The 27,582-nt window shown below is 46.1% G+C and overlaps 1 protein-coding gene across 1 annotated transcript in view; it reads right to left on the minus strand.

The window, feature by feature from the left end:
- Nucleotides 1–27,264, minus strand: part of BFSP2 (beaded filament structural protein 2) — a 72,552-nt gene extending 45,288 nt beyond the window's left edge. The window contains exon 1 of the mRNA XM_027966550.3: nt 26,750–27,264. Coding sequence (XP_027822351.1) covers nt 26,750–27,238 — 489 coding nt within the window. The 5' untranslated portion in view covers nt 27,239–27,264. The remainder of the gene's footprint in view (nt 1–26,749) is intronic.
- Between the last annotated feature and the right edge of the window lie 318 nt (nt 27,265–27,582).

Genomic DNA, 27,582 nt, shown 5'->3' on the forward strand with positions numbered 1-27,582 from the left:
TAAAATCATGCAAAACAATCCTACAAATGATATATATATACACACATAGTAAAATTGATAAAAGCTTGGTGGGAATGATAAATGCCAAATGTAGAGGAGTGGTGGCCTCTGGAGAGGAGAATGAAATCAGGACAAAGCACAAAAGGGTTTCAGCTGTATCTGAAACCTTTGATTGTGGGTTTTTAAAAAAAAGTCTGTAGCAAATAACATTAAGGTGGACAATTTCGGATGCTGGGTATCTGTTTTATATATTTGACATATTTTAGAAATTAAGAAGGATGAGACCACTCCACACAACAACAAGGGGAAGAAAGTCAGTGCAGTGGCTGGCATGCCCATGCTCCTAAAATGCAGAGCAAGAGTGGCTGGGACGGTTGGGCAGAGAAGGCAGATCAGGGGTGGTGGGAGATGACCAGGTAGAGGGCAGTGGGGACCTCTAGAGCTCCAGAAGAGGCCTCTGGGCAGCAAGGATGAAGATGAGGCAGACTTGGCATGGGAGAGTGGGGCAGAGCAGTGTGGTCTGTATGGGTGAGGCTGCGGTAGGTGGCTGCAGAGGCATGGCTCAGCCACATGGATATGGCCACAGTTGCATGGGCTCTCCGAGGGGCATTTTGTGTTTACCTGGAAGAGGCTCTGCAGAAATATTAATAGTTCTCCTCTGCTTCGCTTTGACAAGAATTGTTTCCTGAGAGCTTGCCAACATCAGAGGAATTTGTGTTGCTCTGAAATACACTGGGGACTTGTTGAGGCTTAAACTGAATTGCAAGTTCTTCTTCCCTATTTCAGCGTGGCTGCTGGAGCAGACATTGTCAGCGCTCGGCCACATTCCCTTGGATTGTTTTTTCCACCATTTTCTGCGCCTATGGGTTCCTGTGCTTTCGCTTCCCATAGTCTGCACTTGGGACTCTTTTTGGAGCAGGGCCCTAGGCCAGCAGAGCCCACTGTTCAGTTCCCTGGGTTAGTCCTTTGGGAATGACTGACAAGCGTGGGTTGCGGAAGCCCAGCTCCCTCACTTGGGATTAGGACAACTTTGAGTGGAAATTCCCCTCCTGAGTTCCCCTGAGGCTGAGATGATTTGCTTGCTTGTTTCTCCCTCACAGGTTTTCCAGGAACACCTCTATAATATGCTACCTGCTAAAGAGTCCTAGACTTGGGCTCTGCCTCTAGGGCACCATCTAAGACAAGCGTTCTTCTCATCCCAGAAACTCTCTGACGTCAGGATACCTCAAGCTGTCTAGTGGGCTGTTGGGCACATAGGCTGTAGAATCAAACTACTCAAGTTGAAAGACTTGTCTCTATCACCTATTAGCTGTGTGACCTTGCAAAAGTTACTTAACTGTTCTGTGCTTCAGTTTGCTCATCTTTATTTTATTTTTTAAGTTTTATTTTTTCATTGAAGTATAGTTGATTTATGAAGTGTTGTTTCATCTGGACAGCACAGTCTTTCAGTTATATATATGTTTATATTCTTTTACATATATCTTTTATATATATATTCTCTTACATATATATTGTCTTTCAGATTCTTTTCCCTTATAGTTTCTTACAAAATACTGAGTAGAATTCCTTGTGCTATATCATAGGTTCTAGTTTGTTATCTATTTTATATATAGTACTATGCATATGTTAATCACAAATTACTAATTTATCCCTCCCCTCCCTATCCCCTTTGGTAACCATAAGTTTGTTTTCTAAGTCTGTGAGTTGCCTTATCTTTTTTTTTTTAATTTTATTTTTTTTAAATTTTAAAATCTTTAATTCTTACATGCTTTCCCAAACATGAACCCCCCTCCCACCTCCCTCCCCATAACATCTCTCTGGGTCATCCCCATGCACCAGCCCCAAGCATGCTGTATCCTGCGTCAGACATAGATTGGCGATTCAATTCTTACATGATAGTATATATGTTAGAATGCCATTCTCCCAAATCATCCCACCCTCTCCCTCTCCCTCTGAGTCCAAAAGTCTGTTATACACATCTATGTCTTTTTTCCTGTCTTGCATACAGGGTCGTCATTGCTATCTTCCTAAATTCCATATATATGTGTTAGTATACTGTAGTGGTGTTTTTCTTTCTGGCTTACTTGTGAGTTGCCTTATCTTTAAAAAGGGGTTTATAAAAGTGTGGGCCTCATAGAGTTGTTGTCAGGTCAAATGGCTCAAGAGATGCAAGAACCTCAGAACAAATTCTGGCATATGGTAAGTGCCCAATAAACGTTAGCTTTGTTACCCTCCACTAGAACTTAAGGGCAATCAGGAATTAATATGCTTTACCCTTGAACCTGGGTCTGAACACCCAGGCTAATGTAATGAAGGAGACAAACCCTTCTCTGTTACATGGACATAAAACCTCAATTTATTACAATGCCGTAGGATGGGCAGGTCAGTAGATTGGCAGCGTGGATATGGCTAATAGTCTATTGAAAGAACAATAGAAGAATCCTCACCCTTCCTTTGCCTGAGATCCCACCTCACCTTCTAACCCCGGGGCTGGTTGAGAAGCAGGAAGGTGGATTTGGACTCCGTGTCCAGGAATGGGATTTGATAGAGAGACAATTAGAGAAGGGCACCAGCAAAAAAGAGAGGACAGAACTCAAAGTATTAGATTTGGAATAGGAAATCAAGGTTCCAGTCCTGGCTCTGACCTTTACCAGGCATGTATTTCTCACTTCTGAGCCTCAGTTTCCTCATGGGTAACAGGAGGTAATTACACCGGATCTGACTCCACAGGGAGGCTGTGAGGATCTAGGGAGTCAGCAGAGAACTGCTGTGCACTGATTCCTACAGATGGCGCCAAAGCAAGTGTTAGGAGAGCAGCGCCATTGCACAGCCCAGATTATCTTTGGAAATCCCTTCAGAGGGCACTATTTGGGGAACCGACAACCAAAACATCCAGGACAGCTGGGGTTTTTCTCCAGATAAGATAGCTGATTTAGAAGAAGAGCTATGCTATCTGGAAAGTTCCTCTCTAGAAACACCGCATCCTGCTCAGCAAGGTGGAACCCTCTCAGCACGAGGGGCAGTGGGAACTGAGCCTGTGGAAGAGGAAGCAAATTCATCTCCTGCTCAGTACAGGGCACGTCCTCACGGAGGGAGAAGAAGGCCAGCACCAGTTAAAAGGGGTTTGTCTCTCCCTGCACTGATTAAGGTGCAGGACACGCGGGGCCTTAGGGCAGGAAGTGGACCGCTGAGCTGTGCTGCCTCTCACACTGGAGAGCGAGGCCCTGCAGATTGCTTTGCCGATGCCTTGCAGGAAACCTCAACTCACACTTCATGATGCAGTTTTAGAATGCAAAGGGCTCTTGGAGATCACGCAAGATGAAGAACCAAGGCCCAGAGAGGTGTGATGGCTGGTCCCTCCTCCCTTTAGTGACCATAGCAAGGACTCATGGGAGAAACATGGTCTTGATCGGAGAGACAGGACTTCAAACCCTGTCTTTGTCACCTGGGAATGTGTGATGCTCTAAAGGCCCCTGTTTGTAGAAGGGGAATAAGGAAACTTTCTCCCCAGAGTAGCAAGAGGACTAAACAACCTGCCTGTGTAACAGAATGTTGAATTGTCTGAGCCCAGACAGGGAAGCTGCTCACTCCTCTTTCGGTGCCCGGAGGTTCACCTGCCCCAGCAGCAAAGGCAGATCCTACGACAGGAGTGGCAGCCTGGGCTCCACTGAGAGGGGTCTACCAGAGGGCACCTTTGGGGGTGGGGTTGCTGTGGGGGGCACCAGCAGAGGAGAGGCCTCTCCATGCAGCTAGTCCTGCAGAGGGGGAGGGGCGTCTCAGAAGAGCCAAGAAAAATGTCCTCAGGAGAAGAAACCTGGTTTGAACTCCAGCCACACCCAGACATTGTGAAGCCACCTTATAACAGTGTCTCTCAAGGAAGAACCTTTCTGCCTTCCTTTCCTCTCCTTCCTTCCTGCTTACACACTGACTGCATTAGAAACAGCAGCGGGGAGGGCAGGGCGGGGCCGGGGGTTGCCCACCTGGGAGGAGGGAACACATGGGTCCATGGGTTGAATAATATATTGACCAGCCATGTTGTTTACTGGATTGAGACAGTATTTTGGGACTTAAAATAAGCATGGAATTTTTCATTACCTATAAGTGATCAGAAAAATCCTGAGACCATTCATGTTTTCAACAAGGGGCAGGAGACAGCATTTACCTCCCTGATTACATTGAAAGGGACCTTGGAAGAGGTCCCTTTCAAACCAAAGCTGCTTTTGTAAGTGGACCTCATGAGGCCCTCCTGTTTAACACACAGTTGACACCCATCACACACCCTGCACTATGCTTTGGCACACGGCAGGCTCTCAACAAGGTGTGGAGTCATTTATTCCTCCTCATCCCTCTTGGCTCTCCAGGTCCTAGAGGCCAAGAATTTTGACCCTTTAATATCTGAATTCCATAGTGGCTGGTACAGAGTAGACCCATCAATGCCTGATGAATGAACAGAATAAAAATGAGTTCTGTGCCAGCTCCACAGCAGCCACCATGACAAAGGTTACACTGTGGAGCCTGCTGCTGAGGAAGGGGGTGGGGCCAGCACACGCCATTATTGCCAAGATTCTGTACTTACATGTGACACTAATTACACCCGCAGGCTGAGGAGCTGCAGCCTAATCTCTGACACCGACAGGGCATTTTCCCCACTCATATTATTCTCCTTCAGTTTCAAAAGGGTTGGGGCCATGATGGCAGGTGTAATTCTGTCTGTTCTTTTGTAGATGAGAAGATAAAGGTGGAGAGACTGGGGACCCAGGCAAAGTCTTTGGTGAGCCGAGAGCAGGTGGGACTCAGGACCCCTACTGCAAACTCAAGCTCTCATCTAAAACCCAAAGTGACAGAAAATGTAACTGAAAGAGAAAAGGAGGAGGTGGTTTCTCCCACCACAAATAGAAGCAGGAGAGAATAAGAACTGACTTGCTAGATAATAATATGCAAAGTCTCAGGGCAAAGTGCAATTTTATGGTTGATTTATAATCCTCAGGAAATTGGGAGCTGTCATGAAAATTCTGACATGAACGGACTGACTGAGGGGCAGTATGAAGTGTGTGGCTGGCCTCTATGGATCAGGGTGGCTCTAGCAATGAACGGATGATTATAGGCATCCAGAACTTGGCACAAATCAGATTTTGCAGCTGGGTGACTAGGAGTTCAAGCCAGTTCCTACAGGAGCCAGAAGGTGACGCCACTTGCCAAGATAATCTGGTCAAAGGCAGCAGCCTGAGACCCTGCCCGCCCTCCGCCCCCCACCCCGCCTACAGAGGAGTCCCTGGCCGCTCTAATTTGGCCTGGAGTTTACTGTTGGATTTCTATTACATAGTGAGATGCTTTTCAGACACCAAGGGTACATCTCTGATTCAGTTCAGTTCAGTCGCTCAGTTGTGTCCGACTCTTTGCAACCCCATGAACTGCAGCATGCCAGGTTTCCCTGTCCATCACCAACTCCCAGAGCTCGCTCAAACTCTGTCCATCCAGTTGGTGATGCCATCAACCATCTCATTCTCTGTTGCCCCCTTCTCCTTTTGCCTTCAATCTTTCCCGGTATCGCCAAAGGATTGGAGTTTCAGCTTCAGCATCAGTCCTTCCAATGAATATTCAGGACTGATTTCTTTAGGATGGACTGATTGGATCTCCTTGCAGTCTAAGGGACTCTCAAGAGTCTTCTCCTACACCACAGTTCAAAAGCATCAATTTTTTTGGTGCTCAGCCTTCTCCACAGTCCAACTCTCACATCCATACATGACTACTGGAAAAACCATAGCCTTGACTAGACTGACCTTTGTCAGCAAAGTAATGTCTCTGCTTTTTAATGTACTGTCTAGGTTGGTCATAGCTTTTCTTCCAAGAAGCAAGCGTCTTTTAATGTCATGGCTGCAGTCACCATCTGCAGTGATTTTGGAGCCCCCCCAAATAAAGTCTGTAACAGTTTCCACTGTTTCCCCATCTATTTGCCATGAAATGATGGGACCGGATGCCATGATCTTCGTTTTCTGAATGTTGAGCTTTAAGCCAACTTTTTCACTCTCCTCTTTCACTTTCATCAAGCTCTTCAGTTCCTCTTCCCTTTCTGCCATAAGGGTGGTGTTATCTGCATATCTGAGGTTATTGATATTTCTCCCAGCAATCTTGATTACAGCTTGTGCTTCTTCCAGCCCAGAGTTTCTCATGATGTACTCTGCATATAAATTAAATAAGCAGGGTGACAATATGCAGCCTTGACATACTCCTTTTCCGATTTGGAACCAGTCTGTTGTTCCATGTCCAGTTCTAACTGTTGCTCCTGACCTGCATACAGATTTCTCAAGAGGCAGGTCAGGTGGTCTGGTATTCCTATCTCTTTCAGAATTTTCCACAGTTTGTTGTGATCCACACAGTCAAAGGCTTTGTTGTAGTCAATAAAGCAGAAGAAGATGTTTTTTCGGAACTCTCTTGCTTTTCCGATGCCTCCATGGATGTTGGCAATTTGATCTCTGCTACCTCTGCCTTTTCTAAATCCAGCTTGAACATCTGGAAGTTCACGGTTCATGTACTGTCGAAGCCTGGCTTGGAGAATTTTGAGCATTACTTTCTAGCGTGTGAGATGAGTGCAATTGTGCAGTAGTTTGAGCATTCTTTGGCATTGCCTTTCTTTGGAATTGGAATGAAAACTAACCTTTTCCAGTCCTGTGGCCACTGCTAAGTTTTCCAAATTTGCTGGCATATTGAATGCAGCACTTTTACAGCATCATCTTTCAGGATTTGAAGTAGCTCAACTGAAATTCCATCATCTCCACTAGCTTTGTTTGTAGTGATGCTTCCTAAGGCCCACTTGACTTCACATTCCAGGATGTCTAGCTCTAGGTGAGTGATCACACTATCATGATTATCTTGGTCTTGAGATCTTTTTTGTACAGTTTGTCTGTGTATTCTTGCCACCTCTTTTTAATATCTTCTGCTTCTGTTAGGTGCATACCATTTATGTCCTTTATTGTGCCCATATTTCTTTTCGCTTTCATGCATTGGAGAAGGAAATGGCAACCCTCTCCAGTGTTCTTGCCTGGAGAATCCCAGGGGCGGGGAAGCCTGGTGGGCTGCCATCAGTGGGGTCACACAGAGTCGGACACGACTGAAGCGACTTAGCAGCAGTGCCCATATTTGCATGAAATGTTCCCTTGGTATCTATAATTTTCTTGAAGAGATCTCTAGTCTTTCCCATTCTAGTGTTTTCCTCTATTTCTTTGCATTGATCACTGAGGAAGGCTTTCTTATCTCTCCTTGCTATTCTTTGGAACTCTGCATTCAAATGGGTATATCTTTCCTTTTCTCCTTTGCCTTTAGCTTCTCTTCTTTTCTCAGCTATTTGTAAGGCCTCCTCAGACAACCATTTTGCCTTTTTGCATTTATTTTTCTTGGGAATGGTCTTGATCACTGCCTCCTGTACAATGTCATGAATCTCCATCAATAGTTCTTCAGGCACTCTGTCTATCAGACATAATCCCTTGAATCTATTTGTCACTTCCACTGTGTAATCATAAGGAATTTGATTTAGGTCATATCTCAATGGCCTAGTGGTTTTCCCTACTTTCTTCAATTTAAGTCTGAATTTGGCAATAAGGAGTTCATGATCTGAGCCATAGTCAGCTCCTGGTCTCGTTTTTTTCTGACTGTATAAAACTTCTCCTTCTTTGGCTGCAAAGAATATAATCAATCTGATTTCAGTATTGACCATCTGGTGATGTTCATATGTAGAGAGAGTCTTTTCTTGTGTTGTTTGAAGAGGGTGTTTGCTATGACCAGTGCATTCTTTTGGTAAAACTGTTAACCTTTGACCTGCTTCATTTTGTACTACAAGGACAAATTTGCCTGTTACTCCAGGCATCTCTTGACCTCCTACTTTTGCATTCCAGTCCCCTATAATGAAAAAGACATCTTTCTTGGGTGTTAGTTCTAGAGTAGAAGGATGTGAGCTCATCTTCTCTTGCGAGAACTCCAAAATTACAACTCGCTGCTGAACAACCATCGACAGGAGAATGTTGGATCCCACCAAAAAAAAAGATACCCCATGTCCAGTGGCAAAGGAGAAGCCCCAGCAGAACAGTAGGAAGGGCAAAGTCACGTTTAGAATCAAGTCCCATATCTGCCAGAGACACTCGGAGGGCTCAAACAAATCCTTGTACACACCAGGAGACCCCACAGAGATTGAGCCAGACCTGCCTTTGAGTGCTTGAGTGTCTCCTGCAGAGGTATGGGTCAGCAGTGGCCTGCTGCAGGGGGCAGGGGCTCTGGGTGCAGCAGACCTGGGTGTGGCATAAGCCCTCTTGGAGGACGTTGCCATTAACCCCACCATAGAGCGGCCAGAACTTACACAGGACTGGGGAAACAGACTCTTGGAGGGCACTAATAAAATCTTGTGTGCACCAGGACCCCAGAGAAGGAGCAGTGACCCCACAGGAGACTGACCCAGACTTGCCTGTGAGTGTCCAGGAGTCTCAGAAAGGAGGCGTGAGCCAGTGGTGGCCTGCTGCAGGGTCAGGGGCATTGAGGGTGGTAGTGGGTGCCTGGGACCTTTTGAAGGAGGTCGCTATTATCTTCATTATCTCCAAACACCAGAGCTTGGTCTCAGGTCAGACAACAGGGAGGGAACACAGCCCTGCCCATCAATAGAAAATTGGTTTAAAGATTTACTGAACATGGCTCTGCCCATCAGAACAACACCCCCACAGTCAGTCTCTCCCATCAGGAAGCTTCCATAAGCCTCTTATCCTTATCTGTCAGAGGGCAGACAGAATGAAAACCAAAATCACAGAAAACTAATCAAACTGGTCACATGGACCGCAGTCTTGTCTAACTCAAAGAAACTATGAGCCATGCCATGTAGGGCCATCCAAGACAGATGGATCATGGTGGAGAGTTCTGACAAAATGTGGTCCACTGGAAAAGGGAATGGCAAACCACTTTAGTATTCTTGCCTTGAGAACCCCATGAACAGTATGATAAGGTGAAAATATATGACACTGAAGGATGAACACCCTAGATAGGTTCCCAATATGCTACTGGAGAAGAGTGAAGAAATAACTCCAGAAAGAATGAAGATATGGAGCCAAATCAAAAACAACACTCAGTTGTGAATGTAACTACGGATGTAAGTAAAGTCCGATGCTATAAAGAGCAATATTGCATAGAAACCTGGAATGTTAGCTCCATGAATCAAGGCAAATTGGAAGTGGTCAAATAGGAGATGGCAAGAGTGAACATTGACATTTTAGGAATTAGTGAACTAAAATGGACTGGAATGGGTGGATTTAACTCAGATGGCCATTATGTCTACTACTTGGGCAAGAATCTCTTAGAAGAAATGGAGTAGCCCTCATAGTCAACAAAAGAGCCTGAAATGCAATTCTTGGGTGCAATCTCAAAAATGACAGAATGATCTCTGTTCGTTTCCAAGGCAAACCATTCACTATCACAGTAATCCAAGTCTGTGCCCTGACCAGTAATGCTGAAGAAGCTGAAGTTGAATGGTTCTATGAAGACCTAAAGACCTTCTAGAACTGACACCCATAAAAGATATCCCTCTCTGATTGCACCTGTGCAACTGCTAATTCCTTCACCCTGCAGTACTGAAGAGTTGGCTGAGCAGATGGTACTGGGAAGGCCTTGCAATCCAAGCAGTTATTATCATTTTAACTACTACACACAATGACATAAATTACCACTACCATTAATTGATCAGGTGCCTGGCTAGACACTAAGCTAAATGCTTTCAGTGAATTATTTGATTCCCATGACAATCCTGTAGGGTATGTATTATTATCCACCTTTTACAGATGAGGATGTGTTGAAATTCAGAGAGGCCAATACATATGTTTTCCATCACAAGTCCAGTCAATTGCAAAGTCAAATTTGAATGCAGTTCTTTTTTGACTCTGTAGCTTGTACCATGAATCACTGTGAGGCACTGTCTCCTTCTGTCTTCCTGCCCTCTCTCCTCTGCTCTCTCTGTGCCTGGCATTGTCCCAGGGGTTAGATTCAGGACCTGCTGGACTAAACCTCTGCTCTTGGGGATGAATAACAGCAGTGGGCCATGGGAGCATGATTCCCATCTGTCTGAGAACAGGAAAAATATTCACTTGTATCCAAGACCACCTTTAGGTCAGGCATGATGCTGGGAGGTGTTCAAGCTGGAAATTCCAGGTGTCTATTGGCTACATTTAATCTGGGTTTTTGTGATCATGGATCAGGTATGGGCTCTGTGCTCTCTCAGTAAGCCAATTTCTCCCCTCACTGCCAGTTAGCAAGACCTTCAATATATTCTGGCGGGTGTGTGTGTATGTGTGTGGGGCTGATTTATCAATACTGGAGCACAGGAACCACTTGAAAATGAAGCAGGTGGCCAACATATACTGAACAGTTCTATCCCAGCTGGCCAACTAGCAGAGCCATGAAAGATTAGGGAACCAGGCTCTTGGGAAGGTGGTTTCTTCTCTTAGGCGTCCTCTGTGGCTTGGGGATAATGAGGAACACTGACAGATGGTCTAGGGCCAAGGCTTGGGAGATCAGAGAATTTTACCCTCTCATGTTGTGTTATTTCACTTGGAATGAAATGGGTTTGCTGCAGGGCACACAGCCCGTTAGCCCTGAAGTGAAGACAGACATGGGGGTCACCTGTACTTGGTGTCCATGGATTGAAACGATATGAATGGAATCTGACCTATTACCTGTGTGTCTGCAAGATATCAGTTAGACCCAATCTCATTTAACAGTTGAGGAAACTGAGGTTCAGAGATGTCCAAGATCATGCAGCAACTTAGTGACATTTACTGTGTTTCTAATATATAAATAGTACCCTCCTGGGTTCTCTGTACCATGTAGGTGGTTTCAAACACCACACAGATTTGGAATCCAAGGAAGTGAGGGTGAAGTGAATTAGGTGCAGAAATATTGGCATTTCTGGAACCTTAAATGACATTTGAGGAAACAGGATAAAATGTTGGAAATCAAGACTGTAATGAGATAAAAACAATAGCTGATGTTATGGGTTGAACTGTGTATCAGCCAAAAGATATGCTGAAGTACCTGTAAATGCAACCTTATTTGGAAATATGAGGTTTTTACAGATGCAATCAAGTTAAGATGAGGTCATTAGGGTGGACCCTAGGCCAGCGTGACTTGGTGTCCTTATAAGAGGGAATATTGGACACAGAAACACAAGGAAAAGGAAGTTAGAGACTGAAATGATACTCTACAAGCCAAGGAAGGTCAAGGGTGGCAGGCCACCACCAGAAGGTAGAAGAGGACCTGGAGCAGATCCTCCCTTGGGGACCTTCGGAGGAACCAGCGCCACTGACACCTAGATTTCCAACCCCAGCCCCAGAAGTGGGAGAGAGTCCACTTCTGTTGTTTAAGCCACCCTCTTCTGGGTGCTTTGTAATGGTAGCCAGCAGACAAATATAATAGAGAACCTCTTACTAAGTAGTTACTTTGCAGATCAGGTCTCTCTGCCAATTTAATCAATATTCATTGTGTATCTACTATGTGGCAGGCACTGTCTAGGGTGCCAGAGAGAGATCAGGGAGTAGAGAGGCCAAGTCCTTGCTTTCTGGAAGCTTCTAGTTCCCTGCATTATGTCCCAGAATCCTCACAATTCTGTGAAATAGGGTCATCCCCCCTCACCTTGAGATAAGGGCCTCACATTAGGGAAGGACCAAGTTGGGCCTGGTCTCTGTCACTCTGATTTACAGGGAGGTACACGACTGATTCCTGGGGGGAGAAGGTGAGACAGGCAGCGGTGTGGGGCCCCAGCATTTCTGAGGTCAGAGTTCTGCCTCCCAAAGAAACCACGCCTTGGCCCAGCCTGGAGAGCCCTGCGTAGCCACAGGTGAGGCAGACTTGCCAGCTCTGTCTCCAAGTCCCCGCTTCCCGCACTGAGGTCAGGCTGCTCAGGAGGCCCAGTTTGGGTGGAGGATGTAAAACCCTGGCCCTGACGGCAGGCAGCTGCAGTTAGCAGCCGGGCCGTGGTACGCTCACCTGCATATAAACCTTCGCAGTGTATCAGCGACACCAGAGGGCTGCTCTGTGATCCTGGTGGGAGGGGACAGAGACAAGGCCTCCGCATGATCGCATCTGAACCGAGAGGCAAGGTCAATGCTCTCCAACCACAGAAACTCAGTGGGCTCCTTCCAGCCAGTGCTGTGAGGGACTGCTGTTTACTCACAACAGCTCTAGGCCTGCTGCACCTTGTCCACTGGGTCCAAACTGTAAGCTACCCCATCATCCAAGAGCTCCTGGTTCCTGACAGCGTCAAATGCAGAACAAGTCCTTACTCTTAACTTCCTCCAAATTGCCCAGTACAAGCCCACACCTCACAAGCAGCTCCTTGCAATCCCTCTTCCTGAGATGCCCCAGGTTCCCTCAGAGTGTTTCTCTCCTGCTTCAGCAAGTGACATACCTGACTTTGTCCCCCTACCTGTGTACTCTTAGTGGTCAGCCTGGCTGTAACTGGTGCCTGCCTCACTCCCAGACCCAGGTCCTTCGAGGTCAGCACAGGGGGCTCCTCCCACTGGGCGCGGCCTCTCGCCTCCCAGGAAGAACCCTCAGCACCTCAAGGGGCCCCGTGGACCTAGGTGTGGCGGCAGCCATCACCCCTGCAGGGGAGATTGGCTCCACTCCCGCAGTCTGTGGGAACCTCTGATGTAGGAGAGCGTTTTCCAAGGAGCACCCCTCTCTCCGCCCCCACAGGCTCCCACCGGAGCTCCTCAGCTCCACTCAGATAAAGAGGTTCTGCCTTCAGGGCCGACTGCTCAGCACATTTTTCTAAGCATTAAAAAATCACTGAAGAAGAAAAATAGAAATCCCTGGGGGGCTGCACCATTCCCCGACAGCCAAGCTATTAAACTTTCAAGTCCCAGTACTGAGCGGCCTGACAGCTGGAAGGCGCCCAGCCTCACGCGTCCTCGCTAAAGCAGTTCGTTCCAGTTAGAGCAAGCTTGGGTAAGGATCAATCACTGTTTCTGGCAGTTCCTCTCAAATTAGAAGAGGCAGAAAAGCAGAGAAAAAGGAGGCATATCCCAGAGTTTAATCTCCTCTCAGAGAAGGACTTTCACTGACTATGAATCCATCTTATCAAACAGTGAGCACTCAGGGGATCACTGGCCCAGTTACCCTTCAGGGTCTGGGGTCTCTTATTTATTTATTTTTTAAAGTCTTTATTGAATTTGTTACACTATTGCTTCTGTCTTATGTTTTGGTTTTTTGGCTGTGAGGCATGTGGGATCTTAGCTCCAGGCAATCAGGGATCGAAACTTCACCCCATGCATTGGAAGGCAAAGTCTTTACCCCTGGACCACCAGGGAAGACCCTGAGGTCTTCTAAATGAGTTTAATAATAGGAGGCTTTTCATAATTTTTGGGGGGCAGGCAACACTGAGTTGGTCCTGACTAGGACACTAACTCAAGGAGAAATTGCATCTCTGTGGGCCTCAGTTTCTTTGTCTATAAGGTGGGTGTTAATGGTCTGAATTGTGTCCCCCTCTCCAACGTGCATGTTGAAGTCCTAACCCCTAGCATCTCAGAATGTGACTGCATTTGAAAAGGGCTTTTAAAGAGGTGATTAAGTTAAAATGAGGTGGCGGTAGTCTGATATAAGTGGGTCCTCATAGGAAGAGGAAGTGTGGCCACAGGTATAGAGGGAAGCCCATGCGAAGAGGCAGGGAGAAGACGGCCACCTGTCAGGCAAGGAGTGGGGCTTCAGAGGGAGCAGTCCTGCAGACACCTTGACTTCGGACTTCCAGCCTGTGAGAAAACCAGTTTCTGTCGTTTGAGCCACCCAGTATCACCCAGTCTGGGGTAATTTTCTATGGCAGCCCTGGCAGACTGATCAAGTGGGCATGCCTCCATTTTTCTGGGTAACACAGACACTGTTGCGAGAATCCACTGAGACAGTGAATAAAGTTCCTGGAAATATCTGCAGGATATGTCACACTGATGAAGGCGCTACCTGAGCGGCGCAGAGTTCATCCCCATGGATTTCATCAGAGAGCAGGATTCTTGGGAGGGAATCGTATAGAACTCCCAGGGCACATTTGCCCACTCCAGAGGGCAGTTGCGATCTGGGTGAACCACCTGGCAAGTGGGGGTTGCCCAGGGGTGCCCCCGGCAGTGAAGGCCTGGCCTGGCTGGCCCTGGGTGAGCTGCCAGGTGCCTGCGGGAGCTAAAATCCCACCAGGTGCAATTCACTCTGCAGGCAGTGCTCCTGGGACAGCCCAGGAACCTGTCTTCCTTGTCTCATTCACACTTCACGGCCACACGTGGGCAAAGAGCCTTTCCACCTTTATTAGGAACATACACCAGCGCTAGTAAGTTAAGAGTCACATCCCTCCCCAAGTAACAATCAATTCGTTTATCAGATAACCTTCCTCCTCAGAGTTAGCTGGGAACAGGCCTGAGCAGTGGGCGCTTACCCGAAGTGGTCAGAGATGATGAAGAAATAACACAATTAAAGGCTGGAGGTGAGGCCTGAACGGACTCTGGTCAGCCAGGGAGGGCAAGGGAGGGTGGGGCCTGGGTGCCGGGGGAGGGGCCTCTGTCCTTGGTGCTGGGGGACACGGCAGGTGTGGGTGGTGAGGGTTCTTTGCCTCTGGTGAAGTGTCTGTTTCCTCTAGGATCTGGGAGCCGTCTCTGTGAAATGCAAACATCTGGGGACATAGTTCCCCCTCTCCCAGTTCCTGGTATGATGCTAATTTCAGGGGGCCTTCTTGCTCCAGTCTGTTCCCATCGTAAAGATGTGAGATGTGTTTCTCCTCTGGATAAGTGCCAGTTAGCGAACACGGATGGCCGGATCATCTGGACCACCCTCCTCAGCCTCCTTCAGCGTTCTCCTGTAGCACACCAGTGTTTAAAAAGCCTCCTACCTTTTCTTTCAGTAGAGTTGAGCTCAGTTCTATTCTGAAGTCTCTCTCTCCTACTGCCGTAGTCTGAATATTAATAAAACCTGTTTTGCTGATTTTTTAACAAATGTCCAATACAGACCTTCCCTTTGACAGTCGGGAGGTCAGCTCCAAGTGCAGATTGCCCTGCAGCTGGTCACAGCTGGTCCTAACTCCCAGCTTGGTCCACGCTGGGCCTGGATTGAAGGGTCGCCCTCTGGCGGGTTCTTTGGGTCTCACATTTGGTCTCCCTTTCTTGGGGGTACCTCTGAGGGCTAGTCAGTACCCCACTCCTCTCAACTCCTGCAGTGTCTGTGGTTTGAACCTCTCATGTAAACGTAGTTGTTTACGTTACCACCCACTTAATGTTGCTATCTTCTCATTTATTCAATTCTACAAACTTAATTGGGTATTAAGTATGCTCCTAGCAATGTACATACATTATTTCATGTTATACCTACGGATCAAACATTTTTACTACAAAAATGTCAAACATATATATAAAAAGAGAATGGTATAATGGATCCCCATATACCCATCACCAGTATGATTATAAACACATGGCTTTTTTTTTTCTTTTGTTATACCAATATCCCCTCACATTTCTATCCTGTCCCAGATTATTTTAAACAAATCCTGGATATTATTTCTTCTTCAGATATTTCAGTATGGTATTGCTAAATTATAAACATGCATTTTAAAAAAACCACATAACTTCTACAAATCTGAAAATACATAGCATCTAAAAAATAAATAAAATTCTTCAATAGCACCAAATATCCAGTTCCTCTTTCTTTAATTGTTTGATATATTTTTTACAGTTTCTTTGAAGAGTGGTCCACATAAAGTCCATTTCAATGGGTTGATATGTCAGTTTAATCTCTTTTAACTTATAATCCCCCATCTCTCCTTTCTCCCCTGGTAATTTTTGCATGCTGAAAAAATTAGATGTTTACCCCTGTAGTTTCCTACTGCCTGGATTTGCTGACTTCATCCCCATGGTGTCAGTTAACATGTTCGTCTGACCTCTGTATTTCCCGTAGGTCTTTCTTGAGACTTAATCAATTTTCTTGTTTGTTTGTTTCTGTTTTTGGCAAGGCTACTTCATAGGTGGTGTTGCCTGCTCCATCAGAAGGTACAAGTCTGCTGGTCTTTTTTTGTGAGATTAGTAGCTATTTGATAATTGTTATTGCCTAGATACATTATTTGCAAACTGGTGATATTCAAATGCTGTTTTAAGAATTACTTTTATGATATACAAATAAAATTAATAATTACATTCTTATTTGTTTTTTTTTAACTGTAATACTTCTACAAAATGATGCTTCCTCTCGTCTTTTTCTTTCTCTTTTTTTAAACTGTAACCATGATATACCTACAGTTCTTATAGGAAAGTCGGGAAAAACGTCTGGCTCATTACCTATCATTTTCAAAAAACTGAGTTGGTTCCCCAGCAGATTCCAAGGTGGATTTTGGAGGAGAAGAGTACAATACTGAATGCATAGATTTAAACATTTTTATGTATTTCAATCTACTATAGTTAATATTATTATTGGTATTTAACCATCTTTGATTAGTGGGAGTCTATTCAAATTGGCTATCAAGTCTTTTAATGTGACTCTAGTAGTTCTTTATAGTTTCCTTGGTTTCTCAGACTCGTTGCCCCCAAACCGGGATCCAGCCATTTCTCCAAGGAGCTTCTGTTCTTATAGTGAAAGATGGTGGTTAGAGGCCAAAACCAGAGGCTAAAAATGCTCAGTACCACAGGGTTGGCCATAGTTTCTAAGTCTTTTCACTGATCAGAGTTAGGAAATGGATATATATTTATTTTGTGTTAACCTACAACCAACAACATGAGTACTGAAATAACTTGAAATTCTTTTTGCAGTACTCTTCTGCATCCCCACTAGGGATTACTGTGATTTTAAGCTTGAAATAGTTCTTCTCTGTGTGATTATACCATAAATTTGAAACATAGTTGGATTCATTTGTTTCTTTTTCTTTTTGATTTTTAGAGCTTTCTCTTTAAGATTTAATTTTGTTTTATAATTCTCTAAAATATTTGCATGGTCCAAAAGTCATCTCCACATAACAAGATAAATTAAAACAACTCTAGTGTCTATTTCTTTTCTCTCTACCTGCTTCCTGTAAGTGATCATTTAAAAACATGTTAAAAATTTTTTTTTCAATTATAAGGGAATATGTATGCATGTACTCATATCCCTTCCTCTGTCTTAGATAAGTGGCAAATAACACACATTCTCTCCACCTTGCTTTTTAACCCAATAATATATCCTGGAGATTTTCCATAATAGTTTACAGAGTTATTTCTCATTTCTTTTGTGGATATATAATTCATAGCTTATTCAACTAGTCCCCTACTGATAGGTAGTTGGGTTGCTTCCAATTTTTTGCCATTATTCATAGAATTGATATAAATAGCCTTATGCGTACTTCTTGTTCATGTTTTTGCCAGTGTGTCAATGGGAGAGAGTTTTAGAAGTGGGATGGCTGGATCAAATTCAATATACATAAATGCATATAAATTCGTATAGATATTGCCAAATTCTTCTTCACAAGTGGTTGCAATATTTTCTCTTCCCATCAGTATTAGATGAACTTCCCTAGAGCTTCACCTTGGCTTCCCAGGTAGCACAGTGGTAAAGAATCCTCATGACAATGTGGGAGACGTAGAGATGTGGGTTCAGTCCCTGGGTTGGGAAGATTCCCCTGGAGTAGGAAATGGCAGCACACTTCAGTATTCTTGCCAGGAAAATTTCATGGGCAGAGGAGCCTGGCGGACTATAGTCAATGGGGTCAGAAAGAGTCGGACATGACTGAGCGACTGAGTACAGCCCAGCACAGAGCTTCACCAACAAAATACACTGACACCTTTGTGGAGCTTTGCCAATCTGATAGATATAAATGGTATCTCAGGTAGGTTTTCGTTTTGTTTTATTTTTTGTGTTTTACTATTATGACTGAAATTGAACATTCTTTTATGTGGTTAAAAAACATTTTAACTTTAGAGAGGAGAGTTCAAGATGGGGGAACACCTGTGCATCCGTGGCTGAGTCATGTCGATGTATGGCAAAAACCATCAGAATATTGTAAAGTAGTTATCCTCCAATTAAAAGAAATTGATTGTAAATTTTTTTCTTTTAATTTTTTATGTAAATAGTCTATTCATATCTCTAGCCCACTTAAAAATAAGAGTGTTGCTGACTTTTTTTAATCCTCAAATTATAAATGCTGTCTATATAATAGAGACATTAACCCTTTATATTCTAAGTTGCAAATACTTATTTTTTAGTTTGCCATTTATTTTTCAGTTATGCTTATGTTGTTGTTTGAGAATGCAAAATTCAAAAAAAATTTGGTAATCAAACTTATCAATATTTTAAAATATCAGTAAGTTTGCTTTTAGATTTTGAATTATATCAAGAAAAAATGTCCCCACAGCCAAGTTATAAAGAATTTAGCCTCGTATGGCTTCCTCTTTTACATTTAAATCTAGAATGAATTTGGAATTGATCCTAGAATATAGTGAGGAATGGATATGATTTTATTATTTTCCTTATGACTATCCAGTTTCCTGAATACCACTCACTGAAAAGGCTTGGTTGCAAAGGCTGCCTCGATCAGTACTAATTTCCATATGCAGTGGGGCTTACTTTTAAATTTTGTCTTATGTTTCAGTGGCCTTTCTATTCTTTGTTTACTTTAATCATTGAGACTTTCTAGTATGTTTTATTATCTGGAAGAGCTTTCTCTTCTTCGTTTTTAGTTTTTCTTCTTGGCTCTTCTTGCCTTTTTCCTCTTACAAATGAAATTTATAAAGAACCCATCTAGCTCTAAAAAAGCAACGTTACTATTTAAAAAATTAGAATTGCATTAGGGAAAACTGGCATCTTTATGCTTTCAAGTCTTTATATTTTGGTGCATGGTATTTCTTTCCATTTGGGTCTTTCAGGAGAGTTTTATGGTGGTCTCATATAGATTTTGGACATTTCTTGTTAAATTCATTTAAAGGCATTTCATTTTATTTTTTGCTATTATAAGTAAGATTTTTCTCTTTCATTGTATCTTTTTTGTTATTTATAGATACAATGGCATTGACTTTAATTTTTTAAGTAACCTGGTACTTTACTAAAATTATGTTATTGTTTGTGTTAAAGTTTTCACATGGAACCTTTCAAATACTCCAGAAAGACCAACATTTTTCCTCTTGTATTCAAATTCTTGGTGCTTTCCAATTGTTTTCTGATCACATTGACTACTACCTCTGACCAGTGTTACACAGTAGTAGAGATAGTACTCATCCTTTTCTTTTTGATTTCTTCAGGAAGGCTACCAGTGTTTTCTTCTTAGAGACAATTTATCATTGAAGAAAGTGTCCAAATATCCTCATTATCCAGATGAGGAATCAAGATGTAGAGCGATCAAGGAAGAACTTGTCTTCAGGTCTGTGGGGCCTCCATCTCCCCGGCTTAATAATCCCCAGTCTTTGCAGCACGCCCCTATTTTCCATTATCTAGACTCCTCTGCCCGCTTCCTCAACATGGACCTGACATTTTAACAGATCTTGATGAAAGTGAAAGAGGAGAGTGAAAAAGATGGCTTAAAGCTCAACATTCAGAAAACTAAGACCATGGCATCCGGTCCCATCACTTCATGGGAAATAGATGGGGAAACAGTGGAAACAGTGTCAGACTTCATTTTTTGGGCTCCAAAATCACTGCAGATGGTGACTGCAGCCATGAAATTAAAAGACACTTACTCCTTGGAAGAAAAGTTATGACCAACCTAGATAGCATATTCAAAAGCAGATACATTACTTTGCCAACTAAGGTCCATCTAGTCAAGGCTATGATTTTTCCTGTGGTCATGTATGGATGTGAGAGTTGGGCTGTGAAGAAGGCTGAGTGCTGAAGAATTGATGCTTTTGAAGTGTGGTGTTGGAGAAGACTCTTGAGAGTCTCTTGGACTGCAAGGAGATCCAACCAGTCCATTCTGAAGGAGATCAGCCCTGGGATTTCTTTGGAAGGAATGATACTAAAGCTGAAACTCCAGTACTTTGGCCACCTCATGTGAAGAGTTGATTCATTGGAAAAGACTGATGCTGGGAGGGATTGGGGGCAGGAGGAGAAGGGGATGACCCAGGATGAGATGGCTGGATGGCATCACTGACTTGATGGACGTGAGTCTGAGTGAACTCCGGGAGTTGGTGATGGACAGGGAGGCCTGGTGTGCTGTGATTCATGGGGTCGCAAAGAGTCGAACACGACTGAGCGACTGAACTGAACTGAACTGAGGAGATTTAAGAGTGACTAAACTTGGCGTGTGGGATGGGCCTAGAGGCCCCAGCTGACAGGACTGTCTCTCCCTTATTTTCTTCAGCAATTCTGCTCCCTCTCAGAGACTCTATGTAGCAAAAGAAGAGCCTCCAAGAAATCAAAACCAACTTTCCTTAGAAAGCAGCTTACTGATCACCTATATTACTCAATCAAGAGCCTCAGGCCTCCTTCCCCTCGCCGCCTTCCATTCGAGGAATTTCTCCAACCTTACACATTACTCTCCCTCAGAGGAACTCTCAATGTATCTCTCTCTCTTGAGTTACATTTCTAATGATACTTCAGTGTCCCTTATAGATCCACTGACAGAGTGACTACCTTACGGGCCTGCTTTCTCTTCAGAAATTGTATCTATCGAGAAACAGACTGAGTGGTTTGTCTTGGGTAAATGTATTCAAGCTTGTAAAGGTTCTAAAACTGCTCAGGTTCTTCCTCTCTCCGCCTTTCAGGGATACCAGGTTGTGAATCACAACAGTGACCCTGTGGCCTTTCATTTATTCAGAGGGGGAGGGTTCTTCTCATATCTTTTTTTTTTTTTTTTTTTTTTAAACAAAACAAAACAAAAAACTGCTAGGACCGCAAGTGCTTTGAGGAGAGAAACCTGGCCTGGATCTAGAGTCCCTGTTTCTGGTAGTTTCCCCAAATGGGTAGATCCTGAGAGTATGGACTCTTTCTCTGCAAGGGACAGAAAGAGACTGTGAGAGTGGGGGAAATATTAAAATCAGGCCCATCTGAAATTTGAATCCTTTTGCCTTTCAATAGTTTTGACTTCTTGCCTCCAGCTGACAGCCCTTGCCATTGGAGGTATAAGCTGCTGTTTTCTCCTATTTCAGTGGAGACTTAAGCCTCTGCGGTCCCCTTTCCTCCGCCTGCAGCCTCTCCACAGTGCTGGCCTCTGCTCACTCCCGGGGCTCTGACTCTGTGGCTGCCCCACCTCTGTTCCTACTTCTCTTTCATGAGCAGCTCTGAGGCAGGGAGGCTGCCTAATTCCAAGCTTGCGCTTGCCCTATTTGAGGATGAAAGGGCCTGATGTTGCCGCCAGGACTTCCTATCAGCGTTATTCACTTGGCATGGAAAGTCGGAGCGCTAAGCAAAGCCAGACAGGGAAAGGACCACCTTCTGCTTGAGCTGGTGCCTGGGCCTCCTTGACCTCTTGGCCACCGTCTGGGAGTTCTTCCATCTGTTTTACTGCTGAGCAGAAGTAGCTGAGAGTTTCTATACTAACTCAGCTGAGTCCCTGAGAGAGAGGTTTGGACATGAAAAAGAACTTCATATGCATTTAACTCTAACTAGGACAGGCTTCATACTTTGTGAATCCCAGTGCAAAATGAAAGCACAGAGCTCCTTGTGTTTTCCTGCTTTCAAAAAGCAAGAAAAGGGGTGCCTTGAAAGGTATTAGAATTTTCCTTTCTTTCTGGGTTTTCTCTTGACCTATCATACTCATTTTTGCTGTTTAATCTTGTAATCCTTCAAGTACAGGGGTAATAAAGGCACAAATGCAACCCTCACAGGCACCCAGGGGGCCATGCCCTGTGATCTGGGGGAGCTGTGAGGCCTGCTACTATGGGGTTACCTTTAGCCAGCTACCGGACTGATGTGCTAGGTCCTGGCCAGGGGTGGGGAAGTCCAGCCACGCATCTCTCTTTCTATAGACTGGGCACCCTAACATGGAGGACAAGGGACCCCTAAGGGTACTGAACCTCAGTACTACTCTGTAGGCACCTGGATCGAGGGTGGGTGAAAGGCTCACCTTTCTCCTGTCAGTTGCCTGTTGAATACACCGTGGTGCTGCCTGTCTCAGATCTGCCCCCCTGAGATACCACCCTGACCCTCCCTGCCCCTGTGACCAGGCCTTTGCTGGGGGTGGGGCAAGGAGGGGAGGTCAGGAGAGGCCTTGAGTTGCAAGGGGTCGCATGACCTGGCTGTCCCAGAGAGACAGGGGAGCTGAGGCTCCAAGTCCCTGACACACACATCACTGTGCCATTGGACTTCACTTACAAAACCCGAATTCAAAGAAACAGCTAGTGAAAGTTTCAATATGGCAGCTATTGAGCCTTAAACCCCAGCTTTGGGGCCTATTAGAGTTTGGGCTTCATAGTGTGGCAGTGGGCCTGCCCCCATGAAGCTGGCCCTGACTCTGACCCCAGTTCTTCCAAGGCTGATAAACTTACACAGTGAAGGGGGATGGACTGCTGGGCTGTGAACTCCTGAGCCCCGGTCCTGGGTTACGTTCCGTGCTGGGGCTTTGTCCACAGGGAAGGCACTCTCTTTTCCCCTCTTGCCCTCTTCCTTGTTCTTCTGAAAGTACGCCTGTGTCTTCTCGAGGCTGGTGGTGAAAACCCTTGGTGGAGGTGGAGAGGCTGTGGGAGGCTCTGGAGCAGAGGGGCCTCTTCCCAGGAAAGCTCTGGGAGCTCTCCATTAACACTATCCCCTCCGAATCTTTTTTCTTTTTTCCTTCTCAAACAGCTACAGAAGCGTTTGACACGAGATCATGCTTGGTACTTGCTCTGAACTTCTCCACTGCTCCTATAGCTGAGTCTGAGAAAGTTTCACTGAAATGGACTTCCCAGCCCATCCTACTCGTGGGTGACAGGGGTCCATGTTGGGTTCTGTTGGGGGCCCAGGCTAGGGAGAAGGGGACATTTTTCTCTAGGTGTCCAACCACCATTCAGCCTCTTTAGGGCTCAGTTACTGAGAGCTTGACCCCAGGCCTCAAGCACAATGAGGGTCCTGAGGAGCCAAAGAAAATCAGGGAGGGCTTCACAGTGGAGGTGCCATTGAAATAGACTTGAAGGATGAGGAGGAGGTGCAAAGAGGGGAGGAAGTGGCTGCAGGTGGAGGAGAGTGGGCTGCCAAGGGGAAAGGGTACGGGAGTGTTGTGAAGTGTCGGGAATGCTGGGGACAGGTGTTTGGAGAGACAGGCAGGAAGCTCCAGGCCAAGAAATCCAAGTGAGGGCAGAGGATCCCAGGAGCACTCAGCAGGCATGCGTGGCTGCCTCTGAGCCCCCATGAGGGGAAGGCGGCACATTCTGAAACAAATGGACTGTGGAGGTGCGGGGAGCTGATCTCTAGGCCAAAAAGGGGTAGAGTGCCTGGGGGACAGGTCCCTCCTGAGCCCTATGGGGACTGGCGGGTGGGAGTCTAGAGCTCCATGACCTGCACCCAGGGAGGCAGTGGGCCCCACTCCCTGAGGGAAAGGCATCATTTCTCAGTGCCCAGAAGCTGGGCCTGCTGCTTGGGGATAGATAGTGGTTAGGAGGGAACTATCTCCTGCAGCCCTTGAGTGATGAGGATCCTGCTTGGGGATTGGGGAGGAAGGGGTCCTTTTAAGGCGCTGACAGTAGCAACCCCAGGGCCCATGGTCCAGCTCCCAGGGGGGCGGGTCCTCTTTGAGGACACCACGCTTCACACACACAGCCCTTCAGAGTCCATGCAGCCCCCTTTCACATCTTATTTCAGTTCATGCTCATAGTGGCCCCTTTCCACTGGTGAGGTGTTTATCCATCTCAAAGACAGGGATTTGAGGGTCAACACTGAGAGGGACCTGTTCCCTTCAAATACGGTTGGTCCATGTGAGGGGCACATGTTGACCATCGATCGTGTATGTGGCTCTAGGTATCTGCAGTGCCGGGAATGATGAAACTGTCTTTCTAGGCTGTTAGCCGCTGATTTTACCAAGTACATGACATTCAGTTAACCCCCTAACAGCTCCACACAGTAGATATAGTGACGCCCAAATTGCAAATGAGGAAACAAGCTCAGAGAAGTTACATAACTGACTCAAAGCCACCCAGCTGGAAGGTAGCAGAGCCAGCATCCAAATTCAGGTTCCCCTGACCTTTCCATGTGCCTGAGTGAGCCCAGTATGTGAGGGCCCAGACTCGCAAACGACACAGGACAACAGGGCAGCCGCCGCAGCGGATGTGTGTGCAGGCTGTCACGAGGCCACAGAGGGACGGCCAGGCCGAGGGCATGTGGCGTGTTCATGGCCTCCCAGGTGGGTGGTGTGGCTGGGACAGAGGTGACTTTGGGAGGGCCCTGTGGACTGAGCTCAGGGTTGTGGATTTAGTCCTGTGGGTGAGGAGAAGCCCAGAGGGTTCGGGTAGGGTCATAATGCAGAATTTGCATTATGGATTATATGTGTCCAAAAGATCACTCTGGTGGCTGGGTGGAGAATACCAGGTGGAGAGAAGGTGTTAGTAAAGCTGAAGGGGGAAGCCTGGAGGCGGATAGCCCACATGGGTCAGTTTTGCAACAGCAACAGAGGAAAAACTGTGTCTTTCTCAGATATGTAGGATTTTCTTTTTTTTTGGATGAAACAGAGCTAGATATGGCTGGAGGACTGGACCATGTGAGACAGAAATAATTCCATTTTACAGGTTGTTCTAACTTAATCTTCAAGTCCATGTTTCATAAAAGAGGAGAAAGGGAACTCTGTATTCGTAGCTAGAATCTCAAGTCACTTAAAATGAAAATGGTCCCTATTTAATGGTCACTTAAAATGAAAATGCTGACTGTCTTGGTGTCCAGCCCACAGCTCTGTACATGTATCACTCTCAATATGCACTTTTCTGATCTGTAGTCTACCTATGGGTGGGACTTATGCAACTTATTTATCTATGGACTTGCTGGAATACTCATGGCACTATTATACCCATTTTTCAGATAAGGAAACTGAGGCTCAAAGAAGTTGAGCAAGCTGCTGAAGCCTCTGAAGCCAGATTAAGTCAGTCTCTTTTGAATATGGACTAAGTTTTGTCACTGTACTTTTTGACTTAGGAATTGGGACATTTGACTTATGATAAGTCTGTGTGGCAGCTGAGTGCAAGAAATTATCTGGCAGGAGCTGAAATATTGGAATATTCCAATAAATAAATATTTGAATATTCCAATAAAGAAATATTGGAATGGGGCATTCTCGTGGCTTGTAGGACACAAAATATTTGGAATTATTACTGTTGGAGAGAACCCTGGAGGAATGGCTGGCCAAGATTTGTCATCTTCAAGGTCCCAGGCTGCTCTGAGATGGCTCTCTTTCCAACACAGATGGATGTGAGCAGAACAGCAGCTCTGAGGAAGAGCCGAGAGGACAGTGTTGGGTGCCATGTGTACTGTGCTGTCTGCCAGGCACCAGCTGGTGGTGGGGAAGCCTCCTGGGGGTGAAGTGGGAGGCAAGAGGGGCAAATAGGGAGCCACTGAGTGTGTCTGCCCAGCATCACCCAGTCACACACGAAAGAAGGTCTGTGACGTCCCCCTGGGGGCTGTGTGCTGAGCCCCAGGGTGCAAGGGGGTCTGAGCTGGCAATTCCTGGCTGGGCTAGAGGCTGATTTAGCTCAGAGGGATGCCAAGGCCAGCATTTGTGGGAGGAAGGGAACAGAGAAGCCAGCCACCCACAAAGAGACAGATGAAATGTGCAAAGCTGGCTGCGGGCCCAGTGTCAGAACCACAGGCTGCAAGCAGATGTGACTGATGATCTCAGCGTCCTGCAGAACCACCCTGGAGAGCAGGTCCTGACCAAGCAAGGAGAAAACCTCTGTGCCCTGCCCTGGTCAATAAGGTAGCCACTGGCCACTTGTGGCTGTTTAAATTTAAAGGAATGAAAATGAAGTAAAAGGAAAATGTCAGTTCCTCAGTCTCAGCCACACATCAAGTGCTCAATAGCCAGAGATAACTAGATGGTATGGATACAGTACATTTCCATCATTGCAGAACTTCTTTCCAAATGTAAATTATCTCAGTAATAATTTTAGCATTGATTATACGTTGAAATAACATTTAAAATATAATGAGTTAAATAAAATACACTAATATGAACCTCACATGTATCTTTTTACTTTTATTACTGTGGGTAGTAAATTTGTCAATTACCTGCATGGCTCAGATTCCTACAGGACAGCCCTGAATTGATGCAAGTAGGAACACGCCTCCATTTAGCCATCGTCTTTAATGCCACAGCCTTTGGTGGTGATGATGGCTTGATGATGGCTGTAAAAACCATTCTGCTTGATGATGGCTGTAAAAACCCTTTCTTAGCACAAAGTTACAGAGTCAGCCTAGGCTGAGGGGAGAAATGCAAGCTTTGGAGCTGGAACAATTTAGGTTCAAATCTCAGCTCTGTTTTCCCATCGGCTGTGTGATTTGGGGCACATAACTTCTATGTGCTCAGTTTTTTCATCTAAAAATGCAACCAGTGAACGATCCTCTGCACAGTACTGCTTTGAATCCTAAAGGAGACAGTGTCTGCAGAGGGTCTGGCATGGGCCTGGCCCTGAGGGCACCTTAATAAATGGTGCCCCCTTTTATTCTTTTTATCACTGTCATTAATGTTTTAGCACGGAAGTGTAAGGGGTTATGGTCAGTCTCTCTGGCCTCAGGCCACTCACTTCCCTGCCCCCCACCCCCCACCCCCCCTCAGCACCCTTGCTCTCTTTAATGACCCCCAGAGATGGGGCAGCAGGCAGCCAGTCAGCACCCTCTCTCAGGCACTCACCTGCTGGCAGCTGCTGGCCCATGAGGCCCGGAGGGCACTCCAGTTCTCTGAGCGCGTGGCTTTGCTTTCCAGGTGCATGCGCAGCTGTGCCTCCAGCTCCTGGCTGACTTTCTCCAGGGCATGAACCTTGGCCATGTATTCCACCAGGCAACCCCCCAGGTCCTCGACGGCACCGAGGTCCCTCTCCAGGCTGGGAGCAGGTGCCGTGGCCAGGCCTGAGCTCCGCAGGCCCTGCAGGAAGACGCTGCTGATGCCCAGGGCCCTGCGGGTCACGCGGGCACCTAGACCACCTGTAGGCCCACTGGGTGTCATCCCTACATAGACCCTGGGTGTTCGGACAAGACCGCTCACGGCAATGGTCCTGGAAGCTGGGAGGCCGTCCAGGGAGGACGGTGACGGAGCTGCCCTGAAGGGCGCCTTGTGCCTCTGCAGAGGCATACTGGAGCTGGCCCCCGCGGGCGCGTCCACCACCACTCGCCTGGTGCTCATCTCCCCTTCTGCCTCTGCTGTGCCTGGGGGACTTACAGAGCCCAGTGGTTTTGGGTTTCCAGCCCCAGCCTCCCCGTGACTGGGCCTCTCTGGAAGCTTCCCTGTGCCAGGGCTGCTTTGTCTGCTGTTTTCCATGAGTTTCCACCATTCACCACGCTGAAAGGGCAGCAGCCCGCCCAGGGCTGTGTGCAGAGAGGCGCTCAGGCATTCTCAGCAGGATCATGTGCCTGACCGCCTAGATTTTTCTGCGGGTGGTGGGGAGGCTGGATCTGGGTAGGCTGTGGGGGTGGCTCATCTGGGCCTGTGTATTTCACTACCTAGGAGGGCAAGGCCAGCACCCAGCA

Source organism: Ovis aries, chromosome 1 (assembly GCF_016772045.2).
Source record: "Ovis aries strain OAR_USU_Benz2616 breed Rambouillet chromosome 1, ARS-UI_Ramb_v3.0, whole genome shotgun sequence".
NCBI classification, from domain to species: domain Eukaryota; kingdom Metazoa; phylum Chordata; class Mammalia; order Artiodactyla; family Bovidae; genus Ovis; species Ovis aries.